Source organism: Stenella coeruleoalba, assembly GCF_951394435.1.
Source record: "Stenella coeruleoalba genome assembly, chromosome: X".
Lineage (NCBI taxonomy): Eukaryota > Metazoa > Chordata > Mammalia > Artiodactyla > Delphinidae > Stenella > Stenella coeruleoalba.
In genome coordinates this window covers 15,354,460-15,372,688 of record NC_137152.1, presented here as the reverse complement: position 1 = coordinate 15,372,688, position 18,229 = coordinate 15,354,460, and the positions used below count along the sequence as shown (strand labels likewise).

The 18,229-nt window shown below is 44.4% G+C and overlaps 1 protein-coding gene across 3 annotated transcripts in view; it reads right to left on the bottom strand.

Annotated features, from left to right (window-relative positions):
* LOC307180993 (pyruvate dehydrogenase E1 component subunit alpha, somatic form, mitochondrial) overlaps positions 1–17,375 on the bottom strand; it is a 32,867-nt gene extending 15,492 nt beyond the window's left edge. Inside the window, exons 1-2 of one of the 3 annotated variants that reach the window (XM_079911703.1) lie at positions 17,283–17,328; positions 10,282–10,359 (exon numbers count right to left, since the gene is read on the bottom strand). In XM_079911703.1, coding sequence (XP_079767829.1) covers positions 10,282–10,290 — 9 coding nt within the window. In that variant the 5' untranslated portion in view covers positions 10,291–10,359; positions 17,283–17,328. Of the gene's footprint in view, positions 1–6,477; positions 6,657–10,281; positions 10,360–17,282 lie in introns of those variants that run through there. The other 2 variants (XM_079911704.1, XM_079911702.1) reach the window with 2 other exon arrangements.
* Between the last annotated feature and the right edge of the window lie 854 nt (positions 17,376–18,229).

Below are 18,229 nucleotides of genomic sequence, written 5' to 3'. Positions count from 1 at the left end.
GTGGATGGATCTAGAGACTGTCATACAGAGTGAAGTAAGTCAGAAAGAGAAAAACAAGTATTGTACATTAACACATGTATGTGGAACCTAGAAAAATGGTACAGATGAACCAGTTTGCAGGGCAGAAGTTGAGACACAGATGTAGAGAACAAACGTATGGACACCAAGGGGGGAAAGCCGCGGTGGGGTGGGGATGGTGGTGTGATGAATTGGGTGATTGGGATTCACAGGTATACACTGATGTGTATAAAACTGATGACTAATTAAGAACCTGCTGTATAAAAAAATAAATAAAATTCAAAATTTTTAAAAAATAAAATAAAAGCTTCTCATTTATTACTGGGAAAAAACCAGATTAGCCAGCTGTTTTTTCAGTGGGTGAAATTCTGACAAAAATGCCTCTGAGGTTGATCTGTTGTTAGATCAAGCAAGGTGACCTATGTGCAACTTGGACCATTGCTTGGGCTCAAAACAGATCTCGGAGCTGGTGTCATTGACTCATGCCATTTGGTATGCAGATTGGTGGCATCTGTGTTTTAACCTCAATTCCTATTGCTACAGAATTCCTATTCTGAGGCTTAGAGGGGCAGGCCTCTGACTGCACTGTTGCCATCTGAGTTGAGGGGGTGGGACCTGCAATGAGTTTTCAGTGAAGCTTTTCTCTCGGTGCTGATGAGATTCATGCTACCTGAGTTGCCCATACCATAGAGCACTTAACTGTTGGGGCTGGGGTACAAACCCAGCAAATCTGGCTCCAAGGGCTGTGTCACCTCACCTTAAGCACCTCACCCCCACGAGCTGCCTCCTCAAACCCGCACGGCCGCCGAAGAATCCCAGTGCTCCCTTTTTTTTTTTTTTTGGCCACGCCGCACAGCATGTGGGATCTTAGTTCCCCAACCAGGGATCAAACCTGCGCCCCCTGCATTGGAAGCGCAGAATCTTAACCATTGAACCGCCATGGAAATCCCCAGTGCTCCCTTGTTGATGTTCAGGTGGCTGTCACTGTTTGGTGGGGGGAAGGGGCGCGGGTAAAGAGCTGCCAGAAATGTTTCCTTTTCACTCTGCTCACAGCAATAGTACTCTGTGTGATGGCTAAGGTCCAGGTTAGACCACAAACATTTAATCAGTTAGGAGGACTGTACTACTTTAGCCACATTCTGCCACGTCACGCATACGTAAACCAATATGACTTCTTCTCATGCAGACTTGAAGAGCATTCTTCAGACCCCACAAAAAGTACTTTTGATATGTTCATACAGTGTGTTACCTTACCATCCAACCTGTAGCAATGGTCTTGATCTTGGTGAGAAGGGGTAAGGTTGATCTGCTAAGTGTACAAGCCAACAGGCAGAAAGCTATTATCTAGTGATCTCTTCACCCATCAATATACCATTATCCAATAAAGCCAACAAAAACCATGACATTGCTGGAGAAAAAAAGTTGAACTGCTAGAGACAAATGCTTCAGTTAAGTTAGAGATTGAGAGAGTCCAATACATCTAAGAATAAGTGAAAAAAATTGAGAAATTTGGGAAGAAGAAAAGTTGAGAAGTATGAGGTGACAAACAAAACGTTATGTTCGGCAATCATGAAATGGATATGTTATTTTTGACAGTTAAATGGTTTTGGGGGGCTAGAAATATATATATCTTGTCTTGAAAAATAAATCTCCAGATACAACTACAGAAACTGCATTTTGGAGACTGAAAACTAACGACCAAACCAGTCAAGCAACAGTAACCAAGAAAAGGAAAAATTCTCTTTCTCCATCCTAAATTCCTAACAAGAAACAATGACAGTTCTACATAATAAAGAGCAAGAAGGTAAGGTCAAAGATTTTGACTGTCAGAAAGCTACTTAGATACTTTCTCCCATTTCATTACTATGAATCTCAAAAACAGTAAGATTCACTGATACAATGGGTGAAAGGAGCCACATTAAGCGAAAGTTAAGCTAAAAGTCGTATCAGAAGTTGGGGGGGGGGGCCTTTCTCACCTTCTGAGATGGCCCACACTCTGTGGAGTCTGTTTCTCTCTAAATAAATCCACTTCTTACCTATCACTTTGTCTCTCACTGAATTCTTTCTGCAATGAGACATCAAGAACCTGAGCTTCGGGGCTTCCCCGGTGGTACAGTGGTTAGGAATCTGCCTGCCAGTGCAGGGGACATGGGTTCGAGCCCTGGCCCGGGAAGATCCCACATGCCACGAGAAACTAAGCCCATGCGCCACAACTACTGAGCCTGTGCTCTAGAGCCCACGAGCCACAACTACTGAGCCCATGTGCCACAACTACTGAAGCCCGTGAGCCTAGAGCCCGTGCTCCGCAACAAGAGAAGCCACCGCAGTGAGAAGCCCGCGCACCACAACGAAGAGTAGCCCCCACTCGCTGCAACTGGAGAAAGCCCACGCGCAGCAACGAAGACCCAACGCAGCCAAAAGTAATAAACAAATAAAATAAATAAAAATAAAACAAAACAAAACAAAAAAAAAGAAGTGTGAGGGAGATTTGGATCAAGATGGTGGAGGAGTAGGACGTGGAGCTCACCTTCTCCCACAAGTATCAATACACCAAAAATACATCTACGTGTGGAAGGGTTCTCACAGAACATCTACTGAGCTCTGCCAGAAGACCTCAGACACCCAAGAGGGCAAGAAAATCTCCACATAACTGGGTAGGACAAAAGAAAAAAGAAAAAAAAAGAGAGAAGGCAATCAGGACGGGACCTGCGCCCCTGGGAGGGAGCTGTGAAAAAGAAAAGGTTTTCACACCCTGAGAAGTCCCCTCACTGGTGGAGATATCACCCAGGACAGAGGTGGAGCTTCGGAACCTCGGAGGAGCGTGCAGCAACTGGTCTGCGGAAAGCAAAGCGGAGAGAGACCTACACAGACGGTTGGTACCACGACCTTGCACTCCCCAGCTTGAGAAGCTCCTCCACTGGGCTGGGCAAGGGCTGGGTGCTGAGGTTTGGGCTTCGGAGGTCAGACCCAGGGAGAGGACTGGAGTTGGCTACGTGGAGACGACAGCCTGCGGGGGCTGGAGTGTGGTGCACTGTAACTGAGGGAATACGGGAAGAAGCTTGGGCCCTTCAGAAAGGCAAGGGGCCATTGTTGGGGGGTGCACGAAGAGAGAGGTGGGACCGCCATAGGAGCTTCTTTCTCCGTGCGCGCACTCTCAGGCAGCAGGGCACCACCTACACGAGCTCCGGGGGGCGGACTCGAGCCGCCACTGCCATCTCCGACTCCAGAGGCGGATGCAGACCACTGCAGCTGCCAAGGGTCCCGTGACTGGGCACCCACCACTGCCCCCACCCTCCCCGGGAGCACACGCGGGCCACGCACCTGCACATCCCCTATCAAGGGGATAACGACCAGCACACGCAGAGGAAAGAGACGGCAAGAATCCAAACCAAAAACAGCCCTCATGCCAAAAAAATATTCAACCCACACAAACTACGCAGGGAGGCACCTGCATTTAAGTAGCCCTCCAAGACTACAGTAGATAACTGTTTCTCCTAAATTCAGAGAGTAAAAAAAACATAAGCAAAATGAAGAAGCAGAGGAACTACTCTCAGTTAAAAGATCAAGAAAATTCCCCTGAAGGAACAAACAATGAAACTAGGGTTTCAGTCTAGTAGATACCAAGTTCAAAAAGGAGATAATGAAAATACTGAAGGACTTAAGAAAGGCTATCGACAGAAATGCAGAGTACTGTAAAAAGAAACTAGAAACTAGAAAGAGGAGCCAAGAAAAATTAGAAACTTCATTTGCTGAGACGAAAGCTGAGCTAAAGGCAATGAATAGCAGAATGAATAATGCAGAAGAAAGAATAAGTGACCTCGAAAGTAGAAGAGTGGAAATTACCCAATCAAAACAGCAGACAGAAAGGCAAGTGAAAAAAAATGAAAGCAATATAAGAAACCTATGGGATAATATAAAGTGTGCCAATCTACACATAATAGGGATTCCAGAAGGAGAAGAAAGAGAAAAGGGGATTGAAAATGTACTTGAAGAAATTATGACTGAAAACTTCCCAAGCCTAAAGAAGGAAGCAGATATCCAGATACAGGAAGCACAGAGGGTCCCAACAAGATGAACCAAACAGACCTACACCAAGACATTTCATTATAATAAAATTTCATTAAATATAATAAAATTTCATTAAAATAAAATATAATAAAAATTATAATAAAATATAATAAAAGTTAAAGAGAGGATTTTAAAGGCAGCAAGTGAAAAACAACGTGTTAGTTACAAGGGAATCCCCATAAGGCTATCGGCTGATTTCTCTACAGAAATGCTGCAGGCCAGAAGGGAGTGGCAAAATATATTCAAGCCTTGAAAGGGAAACATCTGCAACCTAGAATACGCTACCCAGCAAGATGATCATTTAGAATAGGAGAAGAAATAAAGAATTTCTCAGACACGCAAAAACTAAAAGAATTCAGCAATACTAAACCTACCCTAAAAGAAATACTCCAAGTTCTTCTCTATATAGAAAAGAAGATATAGGAAGGAGGAAGTCACAACTGGAAAGTAAATCACTTAAATTAGCCACTATACAGATCAAAACAAAAACAAAAAAACCTATTTGTGAAAGTGATGATAAACACAAGGAACAGCAGAACGATAAACATGAAGATGTAATCAAAAGGACATCAAGGGCTTCCCTGGTGGCGCAGTGGTTGAGAGTCCGCCTGCCGATGCAGGGGACGCGGGTTCGTGCCCCGGTCTGGGAAGATCCCACATGCCACGGAGCGGCTGGGCCCGTGAGCCATGGCCGCTGAGCCTGCGCGTCCGGAGCCTGTGCTCCGCAGCGGGAGAGGCCACAACAGTGAGGGGCCCACGTATGGGGAAAAAAAAAAAAAAAAAGGGGAGGGGGGCTTCCCTGGTGGCGCAGTGGTTGAGAGTCCGCCTGCCGATGCAGGGGACACGGGTTCGTGCCCCGGTCCGGGAAGATCCCACATGCCGCGGAGCGGCTGGGCCCGTGAGCCATGGCCGCTGAGCCTGCGCGTCCGGAGCCTGTGCTCCGCAACGGGAGAGGCCACAGCAGTGAGAGGCCCGCGTACCGCAAAAAAAAAAAAAAAAAAAGACATCAAAATCATAAGATGTGGGGAAGGAGAGTGACAAAATGTGCATTTGTTTTTTTAGAATGCATTTGAGCCTATATGACTACCAGTCTAAAGCAAACAGATACAGGAAGGGGTTCACATATTTGAAAAACAGGGCAACTGCAAGTCAAAAACATACAATAGATTCACAAAAACCAGAAAGAAAACACAAGCATAAAATAAAAGGAAATCCTCAAACCACAAAAAGAAAGGAACAAAGAGGAAACATAGAATAAACTGGAAAACAAGGTTTAAAATGGCAATGAATACATACGTATCAATAATTATCTTAAATGTCAGTAATGCTCCAATCAAAAGACACAGAGTGGCAGACTGGATTAAAAAAAAACCAAGAGCCTAAAATATGCTGCCTACAAGACACCCACTTTAGGGCAAAGGACACACAAAGATTGAAAGTGAGGGAATGCAAACGGAAATGACAAGAAAGCAGGGGTTGCAATACTCATATCAGACAAAATAGACTTTAAAACAAATAGCATAAAGAAAGATAAAGAACACTATATAATGATTTTACACCCGTCAACATATATGAACCTAATATAGGAGCACCCAAATACATAAAACAAATACTAACAGACATAAAAGGAGAAATTGACCGGAATACAGTACTGGTAGGAGCCTTTAACACCCCACTCACATCAATGGACAGAACTTCCATACAGAGAATCAATAAGGCAACAGAGATCCTAAATGATAATAACAATGTTTAACACAGGTAGCACCTACTATGTACCACGCGCTACCGGGAAAGGTTTACATATTTGTCACTCGTTTAAGCCTCACCGTCCCTCATCCTCATTTAAAAAAAAAAAAAAAACAACCCCACGGGTAAGTACTCTCATCTCCATGTTAGAGATGAGCAAACTGAGCACGGGGATCTTGAAGAAAAAACAAAAACCTCTTACTCAAGGTCACAGGGCTAGTAACTGGTGAAACTGAAGTGTGAATGGAGCCACTCTGTCTCCGGGTTCCCGGTCAAGAGGAAGATTTAAAATGAGTGGGCTGGGAAGAGGCGGTCAACTCGAGACTCGAGGAATCCCAAAGCCCCCTTCTCTGAGGTAAACGAACGGGCCCTTCCAGAGCGCACCGACCAGGCCGGCACCGGGAGCCGCGCCTGACCTCCACACGGACCTTGTAAAGCTCCCCCTCCCTCAGTCGGCGCCCGAGGGCCGAGCCACCGCTCCCCTCGCGGCCAGGAGCGGAGCGCACGACGTGGACGCAGGACAAAGGCCCGCGGCTCCACAAGGCCCGGCCCGCCCGGCCCACTCAGCCCGCTCGTCCTGCCCTCTGGCGTCCTCCGGCCTCAGGCCCACTCGCGCCCCACCCCGGGTCGCTCACGCCACCTCACCGGCTTCTGGGCGACGCCCAACAACACGCGGGAGACGGCGGCGAGCATCTTCCTCATGGAGTGCGGGCAGTGGCGGCAGCGGCGACTCCCAACGGCCCAAGCAGCGCGGCCCAGGTGCCTCCAAGTCTCCTTCAGGTTCTCGGAGCGGACGCTACCACTTCACGCCAGCACGGCGCGACGGAAACGTCACGCGCCTCGCCGGGCCGCGGGCCAACCAGAACGGCTCCCAGGGCGTGCCCCGCCCACCTGAGGCCCGCGGCCGCCCATTGGGTGTCAGAGCCAGAGGGCGAGGCTGAGGGATCTTTCCGTCAGCAAGCAGCCGGCAGGTGAGGCGCCGGAGACCTGAGGGTGCCTGCGTGGGAAAGTGAGGCCACACCTCCAGGCCCCGCGGGAAAAGGACCAGCTTGGATTTTGCACCCCAGCTGAGCCACGCACGATCGTGCAAGGCCAATCCTACTGAGCGTCCAGCCCTGCCGGTGCCGCAACTTTGAAGCCTTTGCTCAATACACAAGATGGTGAAGATTAATATCCCTGGGGGAGGCCGAAAGACAGAACACCTGGTTTCTATAAATGGTTCTGCCGCTAACTTTTCTTTTAGAGATCATGTGACAGTTGTAAGTCTTCCCTATCTGCTGTGAGCTAGGATTTGATGAAATAAAATTCATATTTTAAGGCAAGACAAGAAAAATTTAAACAAACTGTTTTTACTCTGCCCGTTTGGGCCTCCTGCCTCCCCTCTCGTGTGCATTGTGCATCTGCATTTATGCATTAACCTGAACTCCCTAATGGCAGAAATACCTGCTCAACCATCAACATGAATTGTTCTTTTTCTAGCGCCAGCCATGTAACCCCTTTGAAGATAACACTCCTTTCTCAATCCTGTAAGGGATCACGATGACCCACCACTCACCTTGGATGTGCATACATCTTTGGTGACTTTTATGTACAATGCCAATGTACCATTTCCCTTAAAGATAGCGACGGGTACAGAACAGACCAGATCACATGACCTGGGGAGATACGGGGCCACAGCTAATGGAAGTTCTTAGCTTAAATACTTACATATAACCTTATTAATGTCACTAGCTATATTGTTTATATCCTGCCTATTTTACAAAATGATTGTTTCTTGCATTACCAGATGTGTGACTGAGCCTGTGATAAAAATAACAATGACTAAGTGACTTGAAATGATTCACCAAATATTGATATATAGTTCTCTTAAGATCAATGATGGTAATAGCGTAACTCTAGCTATGGGAAGAAGCAACAAGAGGGAACCGTTTCCTGAACCATAACAGACCAGTAAGACAGGCGGTCCAGAGGCTTTGGGCTACTGTCAACAGGGCCTAATCCACTAACAGCACATGGAGAGTCCTATCAATGAAATCCTGGCCTTACCTGGGAATGAGCATTCCTAGTGTTGTGGGCCAAATTGGTCATGAAATGCCTCCCAAACCTTGGTCTAAATTAAGACCGAAAGGGAAGGGTTTGTAAAATAAAGAATGTTGCCCACCATCCAGTTCTACAAGAATCAAGTTGTGAGCCGCTGCAGTCACTGACCTAAAATATACCCTAAAAGGAATTCATGGTGAAGAACAAGATGAGGCATTTTTGTGCTCTGGGAAAACTGGCAGAACTGGCCCTCAGGTAGTTAGATATTTTCAGGAGAAAATTTTATGAACCCAGTTTCTTGCATCTTCCCATGCTTGGAAAAGCACTAAAACCATTAACTAAGACCTCTCTTCCCTCATGAACATCAGTAACCTTCTACCAAGATGTGTGTTTGACTGCACGTACCCCTTCTCTAAAATCACAGACATACTGGCCTCCCTGCCCCCTAACCTCTTCAGAACAGTTCTGAGCTCTCTGAGAGGCTGTCTCCCAGATTATAATCCTCAGGTTGGCTCAAATGAAATTTTCCATTTCTTTCTTAGGTTGATTATTGATTAATTTTTTCCTCATTATAAAATAAATGTCATGGGGATGTAATATAGAGCATATGTGAAAGTTGCTAAGAGAATAGATCTCTTAAAAAGTTGTTATCACGACAAAAAATGTGTAATTATGTATAGTCATGGATGTTAACTAGACTTATTGTGATAATTTCACAATATCTACAAATATTGAATCATTATGTTGTACACCTATAACTAATATGTCAATTATACCTCAATAAAAAAAGATCCATTTCATTTCTTAAAGGAAAATAAACTTTGACAGTCTCTATAATAATGTAAAAAAAAAAAAGAAGGAAAAGAAGAGAGGAGGGTTTCAGAGCTTGGGTAAAACGAGATGAGGGACTCCTCTCTCCAGCACTCCGGCCTGGCCAGTTTATGACCGGCTTCTCTGGGTGAAGCCGGAGGATTTAGATTAGGGATCTTGAAATATGCCTTTTGACCTTTCCTTTACAAAGCACCCTAAAAACTCTCAATCAAGCTGAACTTTAGAGCAAACCATGGTCCTTACCATGCCTTGGGCTTTCTTGGTGGGAGCCATCGCCCCAGTGGATGACTTAGAAAAGTCATATATACAGGTCATAAAAGTCAATGAATATTTGAGTGTTTTTGATGTGCTAGGCTCCATGCTGTGGGAAGGATTATTTTTTTATTTTTTTGGCCGTGCTGCGTGGCTTGTGGAATCTTAGTTCCCTGAACAGGGATCGAATCCAGGCCCTCAGCAGTGAAAGCGCAGAGTCCTAACCGCTAGACCACCAGGGAATTCCCTGTTGGAAGGATTATGGCTAGGGGCTCTTCTGACTTCCGAGCCACAGAAATGTTTTCCATAACCATAACACAAAATGGAATACAAATGGAGACAAAATGCAACAAATGAATTTAACCATACGAAGTTGTGGACCTAACCCCCCAGGGAATGACCTGAACAACACAGTAATAAAGCCAGCAAAAAAGAACTGCCCAAAAAAGGCTTAAATTGTTTTCAGTTATCAGTGTCATTGTTATTGGAGACCACACACACACACACACACACACACACACACACACACCCCGATAAAATGAATATATAATTATGTTGACGTCATTAGGAACCAAGATTTTCAACATGAGACAAAAGAGACACAAAAATAAAATGAAAGCAAAAGAAGCTTAGTGGTACTGATTTTGAATTGGAAATAACAGTATAAACTCATGACTATTTTCCCCTTAAAAAATATACATCCTAACTCTCTCCACTGGAAAGACCTAGAAGCGAAGAGCCACCCAATAGTAATTACTCTGAAAACTGGTAAAGGGAAAGAATTGAGGATTTATCCTCCCTCTCCTATACAGACTGAATTTCAAGGTAAACCAATAGCTGATAGGGGAAAGTTTGTTTTTTAACTTTTTAGTTTATATTGGAGTATAGCCGATTAACAATGTTGTGATAGGTTCAGATGCACAGCAAAGGGACTCGGCCATACATATGCATGTATCCATTCTCCCCCAAACTCCCCTCCCATCCAGCCTGCCACATAACATTGAGCAGCATCCCCTGTGCTATATAGTAGGTCCACTGGTTATCCATTTTAAATACAGCAGTGTGTGCATGTCAATCCCAAACTCCCCGACTATCCCTTCTCCCCATCCTTCCCCACCCCCACCCCCACCCCCGGAAAGTTCTTTATAGAAAAGTTTTCACCAATTAGGAAGGAATCCTAGAGTTTTAATATCCCCATCTTGCAACCCTCAAGGAGATGATGGATCTAGCCATTGGGGAACTTTATAAAGTAGGATCAAATTGAGAACATCTGGTCAACCAGCAGCCCACGCTCCTGCCCCAAGAGACGCTCAGGTGCCTCCTCACCTGAGGCATGTTCTTGCCTCCTATCACACTGGAATCCCATCAAGCCTTCAGGCTTCCTACCAGCTTACAGGATGGAATCTGTAAAATCAAAAAAGGCAAGAAGTATTACGGAAGAGATGGCCTACTGTCTTTAAATGGCAAGATAAAAGAAAAAATAAGTGGATGCAGGAATTGTCACATGTTACGAGACTTAGAGACTTATCAGCCAAATGCAACCTGTGGATCCCGGATGCATTCCAGAAAAAGCAACTGGAAAAAAACAGTTTATTATCAGACAGCTTGGACAATTTCAACACTGACTGGATGTAATGATATTAAAGAATTGCTTAGGCATGCAAATGTTATTAAAGTAATTTTATAAAGAGTCACAGATACACACTCAAGTTTTTACAGTCGAGATGATATGATGCTTGGGAGTAGCTTTAAAATAAACCAGTGACAGTGGTGGCCACACTGGCGGAAACAAGATGGCCCATGAGCTGATAATTGTTTAACCTGGTGGTGCCTGAACAGGGGTTCCTTGGACTCTTCCCTCTACTCCTTACAAAAAGAGCAGTATAGATGCCAGACATCAGGGATTACATGTCGAACAATTCTCTCTAGCTGTTTTAAGAAAATCCACGTTTCACCTTTTGGTATTTGCTACAGGGCATAGAAGCTACAGAAGGGCTTGCTTATGTCAGGCAATTGCAAACATTTATGAATACTCGTTCAGTTCACAATACATATTGAACACCTGTAAAGCAGACACTGGAGTTGTAGGTGACAGGGACATGATGGCTGTCATGGACTTAGGGTCTGGGGGAGAAGGGGATGGATATTGAATGGATAAATTACACACATAGTGCACATCTGCATTATAAAGAGTGTTATGGAGGACTGGGGGTGATCGGGAAAGGCTGAGGAAAAGCCTTTCAGATGTGATCTGCTAACCGAGCTGCACTGAGTAACCAGCTGAGCTGAGGCAGGAAGAGGGCATGCCCGGCGCACTCCCAGGTCAAAGGTGCTTTTGAGAAATGGAAACAAGATTGACAGTAGATCATCCTGCTCGTTTTAGGCTCACGGAGGATTTAGACATTTGTCCTAAGAACAGTGAGAAGCCAAAGAAGGATTTTAACTTTAGCTTTGCATTTTGTACATATGGAAGATAAGATGTACCTACCCATGACAGGACCCCAAGGGAAATTCATTAAAAGAGGCGCCAGAGTGTTTTCTTGGAAGCATGGGTTTCCTGAAACATGGTAAGATGTGTGAATAATGGTAGGTATGATCATTTCGTTCTAATAGCCAATGTAGAAATGTAAAAAAAAAAAAAAAAAAAAAAAGGATTCTCAACTCTTCCCTACTGAAATGTGGGTGTGCTCAAGGTGAAGAGAATTTCAGCATGAAATGCTGGGACCACCAGATCTGCAGTTCAACTGTGGTGCTGCCTTTGATCTATTCTGCATGGCCTGACAAGAGCAGGGCAAACCTTTTCTTCCATCTGTGGTTGCGTCGCCCTGGGTTGGCTTTCACTAAACCACAGACTGCATCACAGGGCACATTCTTCTAAGTCTGGCCTTGTTCTCCCATCATGCAGACCGTGGCTGATTACTGTGGCCTTAAGTTATTGTCAGTCATTTTCTGTGGCTGATTTCCAAACGGAAGCAGCCTTTGGAAACCTAATAACAGGCTTGTGGAGAGGCAGCATAGCATCTGGACTCTGGAATCTATCTGGTCTCAAATCCTGACTCAACCACTTACTAGCTGTGTGACCTGGGGCAAGTTGCCTAATCTCTCAGTGCCTGGACATGCTCATCTTTAGAAAGAATGGAATGACAATATTCATCTCATTGGGCTGTTATGAAGCTTATTCGTATTTGTCAAGCACTCGCAACAGTGCCTGACCCATAACAGGCACTATTACTAGAATTTGGTTGGGTACTCAGCAGGTTTAAGAGGTGACTGCTATCTTTATAGTCAATAGTTAACTACTGTTTAGGGCCACCAACAAGAGCTACTACATAAACAGAAAGAACCTCTGTCAGTGTAGTACTTAGCCAAAGGTCATTAATTGAACAACGCGGCAAAACAAAGGCAGATGTCCAATGGCAGGTGTGATCGGGGTGCTCAGCGGCCTCTGAACTCATCCTGCAGCTCAAAGCTTCTTTCTGGGTCAGGTTCTCCACTCATGAAAATCCACCAGGCCTCAAATGAGATCTAATTAAACTTAAAAGCTTTTGTACAGCAAAGGAAACCATAAACAAAATGAAAAAACAACCCACAGAATGGGAGAAAATATTTGCAAATGAAGCAACTGACAAGGGATTAATCTCCAAAATACAAACAGCTCATGCACCTCAAATTTAAAAAAAAAAACAAACAACCGAAACAAAAAGTGGGCGGGGGACTTCCCTGGCGGTCCAGTGGTTAAGACTTCGCCTCCAATGCAGGGGGTGAGGGGTCTGATGCCTGGTCAGGGAGCTAAGATCCCACATGCCTTGCAGCCAAAAAAACAAAAACATAAAACAGAAGCAATATTGTAACAAACTGAATTAAGACTTTAAAAATGGTCCTCATCAAAAAAATCTTTAAAAAAAAAAATGGGTAGAACATGTAAATAGACACTTCTCCAAAGAAGACATACAGATGGCCAACGGGCACATGGAAAGATGCTCAACACCACTTATTATTAGAGAAATGCAAATCAAAACTACAATGAGGTATCACCTCACACGGGTCAGAATGGCCATCATTAAAAAAATCTACAAACAATAAATGGTGGAGAGGGTGTGGAGAAAAGGGTACCCTGCTACACTGTTGGTGGGAATGTAAATTGGTGCAGCCACTATGGAGAACAGTACGGAGGTTCCTTAAAAAACTAAAACTAGCACTACCATATGATCCAGCAATCCCACTCTAGGGCATATACCCACAGAAAACCATAATTCGAAAAGATACATGCACCCCTATGTTCACTGTAGTACAATTTACAACAGCCAGGACACGGAAGCAACCTAAATGTCCATCGACAGAAGAATGGATAAAGAAGATGTGGTACATATACACAATGGAATATTTCTCAACCATAAAAAAGGGAGAGGCCACGAGGCTTCCCTGGTGGCACAGTGGTTGAGAGTCCGCCTGCCGACGCAGGGGACACGGGTTCGTGCCCCGGTCCGGGAAGATCCCACGTGCCGCGGAGCGGCTGGGCCCGGGAGCCATGGCCGCTGGGGCTGTGCGCCTGGAGCCTGTGCTCCGCAACGGGAGAGGCCACAGCAGTGAGAGGCCTGCGTACCGCAAAAAAAAAAAAAAAAAAGAACGAAATAATGCCATTTGCAGCCACATGGATGGACCTAGAGAGTGTCATACTGAGTGAAGTAAGTCAGACAGAGAAAGACAAATAGCATATGATATCGCCTATATGCGGAATCTAAAACCATGGTACAAATGAACCTATTTACAAAACAGAAATAGAGTCACAGATGTAGAAAACAAACTTATGGTTATCAAGGCGGGAAGGGGGGGATAAATTGGGAGACTGAGATCGACATACACACGCTACCATATATAAAATAGATAACTATTAAGAACCTACTGTACAGCACAGAACTACTCAATACTCTGTAATGGCCTATATGGGAAAATAATCTAAAAAACGAGTGGATATATGTATAACTGATTCACTATGCTGTACAGCAGAAACGAACCCAACACTGTAAATCAACTATACTCCAATAATAAAAATTAATTTTAAAAAAATCCACCAGGCCTCACCAACTGTCTGCACAACTGGCTTAACCATCGATAAAGCTTGCCAATCTTAAGAAACTTGCCAACCTTTAAGAAACGAAAATCGGGATTTACCACACACAAGGGAGGGGCAATTAGGGACTTTCCCAAATAGCTATCATAGGATTCTTTCTTAAAGTAGTTTCTCATCATTTTATAACTAGCATTTTTCTTATTACAAAAGAAAGGTGTTCCATGTAGAAATTCTGGAAACTACAGATAAATCAAAAACAAAAAAAATAAAAATATTCTACAACCATACAAGGCCACACAAAGTGCTGTTAGTGTCAGTATATCACCCCCAAGCAATATACTTTTGCTACACATTTACACATTTAAAAAATTTATAGGAATGAGGTCAGAAGGTACCTAATAGTTTGTAACCCCTGCCCACGGGTGAGTGAGTATTTTTAACAACCTGATTTTTAATTCCTAGTATTCCACTGTAGCTATAATTTATTCCACTAATCCGTCATTGTTGCACAATTAGATGGCTTTCCATTTTTACAATCATAAACTATGCTTGAGTATATTTGTAGCTATCACCTCATCCAAGTTATTAGTATTTCTTTTAGGACAAATTCCTCGAGGTGAAATTGCTGGGTCCAACAATATGCAAACATTTCAGGGATGTGATTCATAATACTCTTTGCCCCTTAGGAAGCGTTAAATCCATTTTCAGGAATCCCCCTGGGGCCCAAAGAGAACATTATATCTATTTTTAAAAAGGATTTCCAGACGTTTAAATATTTTGTTGACTCCAAGGGTGGTGGCAGAGGGGCTAAAAAGTGAGACTTGGACAAAAAGTGAATGCCGTTTCCCTGGCACACTGCCAACAGAGCACTGCGCACCCTGGCCCAAGTGGGCCCCCAGGTCGCTGCATCTGCCACATGGCTATGGTCCTTGGCCCATCCTGAGCCTAGATGTGCCTTCCTTAGTCTCTCCTCTCTTGCCTTTGCTCCTCCCTTCAAAGTGATTCTCAATGGGAGCCGAGCTGTTCCCTATGGCTTACAATGGACACTTCTGCGGCTGGGGGTTTGTTGTCACAATGATGGGGGGGGAATACCCTTGAACCTAGATTCCCGACACCCTGTGCGATGGAAACATTTTCTATTTCTCACATGACTTTCAAACGTTCCTCTGGACATTTATGTAGGTGAAATCCTGCATCTAAAACCTGTATATAATATCTGGACCTAGATCCTACCTCCATTCTACAGAGAAATAAAAAACAGCTTTTGAATGAATCTTCCAGTAATACATAGATATTTAGTAAGTAAACCGAGGAAAGACTGTGTCAATAATTTGTTTTGTTCCAGGTTTTTCAAGACTTGTTTACAACTACAGAAAACTCGTATCGCCAGTGGCAATGCTGCTACTGGTATTCAAGTGAGTGATTTAACACCCCACTTCAGTCTACACCCGCAGCTGCCACAGTCACAGTGATTCTACGTTCAGGTGCAAGCATCCAACCACTTCACTGTGGCTCTAATGTAGTCGTCCAAGCATACATCTTAGTTCGTAACACATTACTTTGCTTTTATTTCTGCGTTATATTATAGTCTTTTAAAAAGTCTAAAAATTATGTGTGTAGTTAGGTACTATTATTATCTATGAATTGCATTTCAGGATTTTAAAGAGTGTGTTTAAAACTATTTGTTATAAAAAGCTGGCATTGTAAAAGAATGAAATTAGAACGTTACCTAACATCATACACAAAGGTAAACTCCAAATGGATTACACACTTAAATGTAAGACCAAACACTATAAAAAACTCATAGAGGGCTTCCCTTTGCCTTTGCACAGCAAAGGAAACCATAAACAAGACCAAAAGACAACCCTCAGAATAGGAGAAAATATTTGCAAATGAAACAACAGACAAAGGATTAATCTCCAAAATATACAAACAGCTCACGGAGCTCAATATCAAAAAAGCAAACAATCCAGTTAAAAAATGGGCAGAAGACCAAAGTAGACATTTCACCAAGGAAGACGAACAGGTGGCCAAGAGGCACATGAAAAGATGCTCAGCATCACCAATTATTAGAGAAATGCAAATCAAAACTACAAGGAGGCATCACCTCACACCGGTCAGAATGGACATCATCAAAAAATCTACAAACAATAAGTGCTGGAGAGGGTGTGGAGAAAAGGGAACCCTTTTGCACTGTTGGTGGGAATGTAAATTGATACAGCCACTATGGGGAACAGTATGGAGATTCCTTAAAAAACTAAAAATAGAACTACCATACGACCCAGCAACCCCTGAGATATATCCTGAGAAAACCATAATTCAAAAAGAGTCATGTACCACAATGTTCACTGCAGCACTATTTACAATAGTCAGGACACGGAAGCAACCTAAGTGTCCATCAACAGATGAATGGATAAAGAAGATGTGGCACATATATACAAGGCAATATTAGCCATAAAAAGAAACGAAATTGAGTTATTTGTAGTGAGGTGGATGGACCTAGAGTCTGTCATACAGAGTGAAGTAAGTCAGAAAGAGAAAAACAAATACTATATGCTAACGCATATATATGGAATCTAAATTTTAAAAAATGGTACTGATGAACCTAGTTGCAGGGCAGGAATAAAGATGCAGACATAGAGAATGGACTTGAGGACACGGGGTGGTAGGGGGAAGCTGGGGCGAAGTGAGAGTAGCATCAACATATATACACTATGGAATGTAAAATAGCCAGTGGGAAGCAGCCGCATAGCACAGGGAGATCAGCTCGGTGCCTTGCGAAGACCTAGAGGGGTGGGATAGGGAGGCTGGGAGGGAGGCTCAAGAGGGAGGGGATATGAGGACATATGTATGCATATGGCTGATTCACTTTGGTGTACAACAGAAACACAGTATTGTGAAGCAATTATACTCCAATAAAGATCTACTAAAAAAAAAGCAGCTGGCATTGGGCTGTAATAGGCAACTTGCTGGCGACCCCTAGTGGCGCACTCGAGCATTGCTTCACAGCCAGTGGCTCTCTGGTTTAAAAGCTTGTTGGCTCCAAAATGTGGTAACGAAATAACCCCTTCCTCCCCCAACCCCCCAGGCTCAACCTGGACTGGTTCCCGTTACTGTGCTGGTGCCTGAGCAGGGGGGATGGAGCGGAAAGCGGGGGCGGGGGGGGCGGTCAGAGGCAAGGGAACGCCAGCCCCATGTATCTTTTCATACCTAGAAAATTTAAGCATGTCACATCCCATTATTTTTTATGTCTTACCTGCTGGTGTCTCCCCGCTTTTCCCCTCCATTAATGGCAGGGTCCCATGCTTTTCTCAAACCAGTGCTTCTACCAATTTAGCGCGCGCCAAACTCCCTCGCGGGCTCCTTGCAATGGACTTGGTAGTCCCGCCCCCCGGGTTTCACATCCGGGTCTCCTGGGCCGGGCCGACTTTGCCTCTCCCAAGAGCTCCCAGGTGATGCTGATGCGGCTTGATAGGGGAGCAGCTCAAACTCTGCTTTCAATCCTGTGCCTGAGCAGTATTTATCAGTCTCAGCTTTGCGAATTTTCCAGAGTGCCTGGATTTAAAGGAATTTTGCACTTTTCTAAAGGCAACAGAGCGCAGTGGAGGACTACCTCATAGAAGGGTGCCTGTGAATCCTTTCCTGGAGGCGGGCGGGGAACGTAATCAGCTGTGCTTACTCGCCACGGCGACGCAAGTTTCCCGCATCTCAGCATTTCCCCCAAATGAGCCTCCATGCCTTAAATAAAATATTTCACTGGGAAAAGCTATTTGCTCGTCTGGGCTGCTTTGAGGCCTCTGCTCTAAAAGAAGAGTGTATTTTCAGAGAGAAGAACGCGAGTCTCAAAGGGCCACAGTACTTTTGTTTTCATCATTTCTCTTGGGCTCATTCCTGGTAATCATTTCGAAAATTAAATCCTCCTGGGCTTTCTGGAAAATGAATAAACAAGAGAGAAAGAGAAAGAAAAAGAAAGTGGAGGGAAGATAAAAAAAGGAAGAGAGAGAAGTGAGGGACAGGGGCGCCTGGGTTGGGAGGTCTGGCTGGAAAGGGGAGAATGTGGTGACTTCTCTGGAGAGAAGAATATTGAAAGAGGGGCAAGTGAGAGGAATTGGAGAAAGCAGCGGGCAACAAGATTTCCCTCCCCGCAAGAGGATGGTATACGCCTAGTGGGCAGGACGTGCTTCTCAACCGTGATGCGCACGT